The 3,852-nt window shown below is 54.0% G+C and overlaps 1 protein-coding gene across 1 annotated transcript in view; it reads left to right on the top strand.

The window, feature by feature from the left end:
* Pgls (6-phosphogluconolactonase) overlaps positions 1 to 3,852 on the top strand; it is an 8,230-nt gene that overhangs the window by 281 nt on the left and 4,097 nt on the right. Inside the window, exons 2-3 of the mRNA XM_010644379.3 lie at positions 2,129 to 2,254; positions 2,348 to 2,437. Of these exons, the coding sequence (XP_010642681.1) occupies positions 2,129 to 2,254; positions 2,348 to 2,437 (216 nt within the window). The remainder of the gene's footprint in view (positions 1 to 2,128; positions 2,255 to 2,347; positions 2,438 to 3,852) is intronic.

Raw genomic sequence — 3,852 nt, 5'->3', positions numbered from 1 at the left:
GGTGTCGCCACGGGCGGCCGTGCTCGGATTTTGACGCCGAGAGCCTTCCCTGCTCCTTGGTTTTAAGAAATAAACCGCGGAGCCTCTGGCAGCTGCCGCGAGCGCAGTTGGTTCGTGTCTGTCCCGGGGCGCACTGGGACGCTCAGGTGGCCTCCCGCGTGGCTTCCTTGTGACAGCTCCCGGCCCGGACCCGGACAGCGGGACAGGCGAGCAGGGTGGCTGGCTGCGGTGCATGGGGACAGGGGCAGCAGCGCCGGAGTCGGAGGAGGGGCGTGGGCGGGACTGGACCTGGTTGGCGGAGCGAGGTCTGGTCTAACAGTTAAGGTAACTGAGGTGCCCTGGACGGAGCCAGGCACGGGAGGCAGCCCCAGCCCTTTCTCAGTTTTTATTTGGAAGGTCTCACAGTCATTACGTTTCCCAGGCTGAGCTTGAACTTGCGATCCTCCTGCCTCAGCCTCCTAGGTAGCTGGGATCACAGACACGAGCTACAGTGCAGGACAAGTTTCCACCCGCCTAACACCATTAATAGGAAGCTGGGGATTAATCCCCTGCAAACACTGAAACTGAAACTCTACCCCTCCCTGTCCATCCCCTGCAGCCTGGTGCTCAGGTGGCCCTCGGGCCCCAGGGGAGGGTGATAACCGGCCTGTGGATCCTTAAGCCGCCCTAGGTGGCCAGGGCGGAGGGGAAGAGTACCTGGCTGGCTAAAGTCTGGTCCAACCTGGAGACCTCACTTGCTCATCCGGGTCCCTACTGTGCACACGGGGACACTGAGTCCTAGGCATCTTTCTTTTTCATTGTTTTTTTGAGACGGTCTCATCATGTAATCCAGGCTGGCCTCAAATTTCCCGTGATCCCCCTGCCTCAGCCTCTCAAGTGCTGGGATCACAGACATGTGACACATCTTTCTTGTCCCAAAGCCTAGGGCGCTGGCTGTCCTCAGGTTGAAGAAATTCCCAAGAGTATAATCTGAGGGACTTGGGATGGGGCTCTGGTTTCCTTTATTTAATTCATAGCCTTTAGTTTCCTAGCAGTTCTAGGTCTTCAGGGAAACGGGCAGAGGCTGGGAGTCCACCCTCCTGTGCCTGTGCCTCTGTCCCTCACTGACAGTTGCTGGTGGAGGAACGGCCCTGTGGTGATGCTGGGTTCACTCCCACATCTGTGGGTGCCCTGGGTTCAAATCCACAGCTCTTCTCAAACCCCAAAGTAAACTGGGGTCCTGCAACTACCGCCACAGTGCAGGTTGGGTATCCCTGATCTGAAACTCACCAAGCCAGAAATGTTTAAAAACCTTTTAGTTTAAAACCTTTTTTGCATATATATAGTGAGATATTTCAGGGGTGGAACCCACATCTAAACACAATAGTTGCTTATTCCATATTTGGAGGCAGGATCTTAGTTGGTAAATTGTCAAGCCTGAGCTTGAACTTGAGATCCTCCTGCCTCAGCTTCCTTGAGTGGTGAGATTACAGGTGTCCACCACCAAACCCGGTTTAGGTACAAAAGTTATGTTTCTTTTGCACCTTATAAACAGTTATATACTGTGGTCAGTAGACACATGCATGAAACAAGTGTATAATTTTCTACTTGCGGTGAAAAAGTTTTGGATTTGGGGGTTGAGGGTGAGATTCAGTAGGAAGGTATTTGCTTAGCATGTATGAGGCCCTGGGTTCAGCCCTCAATACAAGCCCCCACCCCCCAGTAGAAAACAGCCCTCAAGTTTTAGATTTGGGAGTATTTCAGATTTCAGGTTTTTGAATGAGGTATGTTCAATATCACAAAAGTTAATTGCTCTAAAAGCCTCCACTGCTGGGTGTGATGGTGCACACCTGTAACCTCAGCACTTGGGAGGCTGAGGCAGAGGATTGCTGTGAGTTCTAGGCCAGCCTGGGCCTACACCCAGCCCGTATAGCTATTCCCCTCCTGTGAGGTCACCCTTTGTGATCTCAAAGCTCCTGCCTCAGCTGAGCTCCTGGGGTCAGAAGGCCCCTGGCCCAGCCCCTTCTTGGGAAGACTTCAGTGATACAGTGCTGCTTAGCAGGTGAGAGGCTCTGGGTTCCATCGCAGACCACACAAAATTAGAAAAAAGCCCAAAGGTTGCCTGACCATCACCGCCATTTAACTGCAGAACACTGTCATCAACGCACAAAAACCCTGCCAAGCACAGTGTGGTGGTGCCCGCCTGTTGTCCCTGCACCTGGGAGGCCGAGACAGGAAGATTGCAAGTTTGAGCCCACCTTGGGCTAGCTACATCGTGAGTTCAAGTCCAGCCTGAGCTACACAGAAAGAGCCTCTCAGAAAAGAGCCCCCTCCCCGGTCATCTCCCCCGTCTCTTGCCTCCTTGTAGCGGCAGCTCCCAGTGTCTGCCATCACTGGGTCCCACGCCGTGCGGCTTTGGCCTGGCTGCTGTTACTGCTCCCTTACGTTTCGTGACCCGGTAACGTTGCTGGATGGGCCATGTTGCTCATCCAGTCTCCACTGACAGACAGGTGTTTCCACTTCGGGGCTACTTTAACTGCTGTGAACATCCTCCCGGGATGCGCCCAGGCGGGCAGTGCTGGGTCCTAAGTGCGCACTGCCACCCTTCTCCAGTGCGGTGGAGCCGTTTTTCCTCTCACTGGCAACGTGTGTGGGTCTCACTCGGCTCCGTCCTTGGCAGCACCATCTTTTTTTTCTTTAATTTTGGTATCGGGCATCGAACTCGGGTCCTTGCGCTTTGGCAGACGGCGGCGTCTCTTCGATGACAGCCATCCTCGTGGCTGTAAAGCAGGACCTCTCACCTCACTCCCTCCCTCCTGCATGCTAGAAATGGAGCCCGGGGCTTCTTGTAAGCTAGGCAAGACCTGCACCCCTGGTCTACAATGTTTTAGTGTTGTTTTTTTCTCATTGAGTTTACTGGTACATTTCAGGTATACAGTACAGTTACATTCATCTTTGGGACCAACGTTTTAGGTTTTGAGGCCATGTCTCAAGTTGCCCAGGTTTCCTTCAGACTGGGATCCTCCTGCCTCAGCTTCCAGAGTAGCTGAGACTGCAGCCTGCACCAACACCCCTGCTTCACTGTCGTCTGCTCCTGCTTTATTGGAATTCCCATGTGCACTCCTTGATGGCCAGCGAACACGACAGCTGTTCGAGTGTTGCTGGCCACTTGCCTGTTTTTGTAGAATATCCATTCAGATACTTTGTCCTTTGAAAAGTCTGTCTTTTTATTGAGTTGTGAATCTGTTGTGTGTACAAGACCTTCACAGGTGGTTTGTGAAGCCTTTCTCCCACCCTGTGGTTGCCTGTCCACTTTGATGGTCACCTGGGCACAAGTCCGATTTCCTTGAAGTCTGATTTGTCTTCTGTTGCTTCTCCTCTAGGTGCCTACAAAGGCACAGGAACCCTGACAGTGTGGTATCCGCAGAAGAACAGGCATATAGGTTAACACTACGTTGATAAAACTCATAACATGCCAGGGTGGCGCACGCCTGTCACGCAGCACTCGGGAGGTTGAGGGAGGAGGATGGCTGCGAGTTCAAGGCCAGCCTGGGCTACAGAGCAAGACCCTGTCACACAACAAACACCAAGAAACAAACCACTACAGACGCAGCAACTTCAAAGCCCACAAAAATGCAACCTGTCCCAGGAAACCCTCCCCGCCCTGCACCGCATTCCGACGTGTTTCGGGCTCTCTCGCCTGGACCGCGAAGGGCTCTGGCACAGCCTGTAGAGGTGGGCGGGGCCGCCCCATCCCGTAGTGGCTTCACTCGCACGACTACGCATGTGCGCGGCGGGGGCTGCTCGAATCGCTACAGCCTGAGAGGCAGGGTAGGCCTTTGCGCAGGCGCACTTGCGGCCGCCGGGAGCGCT

Source organism: Fukomys damarensis, unplaced genomic scaffold (assembly GCF_012274545.1).
Source record: "Fukomys damarensis isolate Sample0158 unplaced genomic scaffold, DMR_v1.0_HiC HiC_scaffold_37, whole genome shotgun sequence".
Classification (NCBI taxonomy): Eukaryota; Metazoa; Chordata; class Mammalia; order Rodentia; family Bathyergidae; genus Fukomys; species Fukomys damarensis.
Note: the sequence above shows the minus strand (reverse complement) of the source record. Positions and strands in the feature narration are given on the sequence as shown.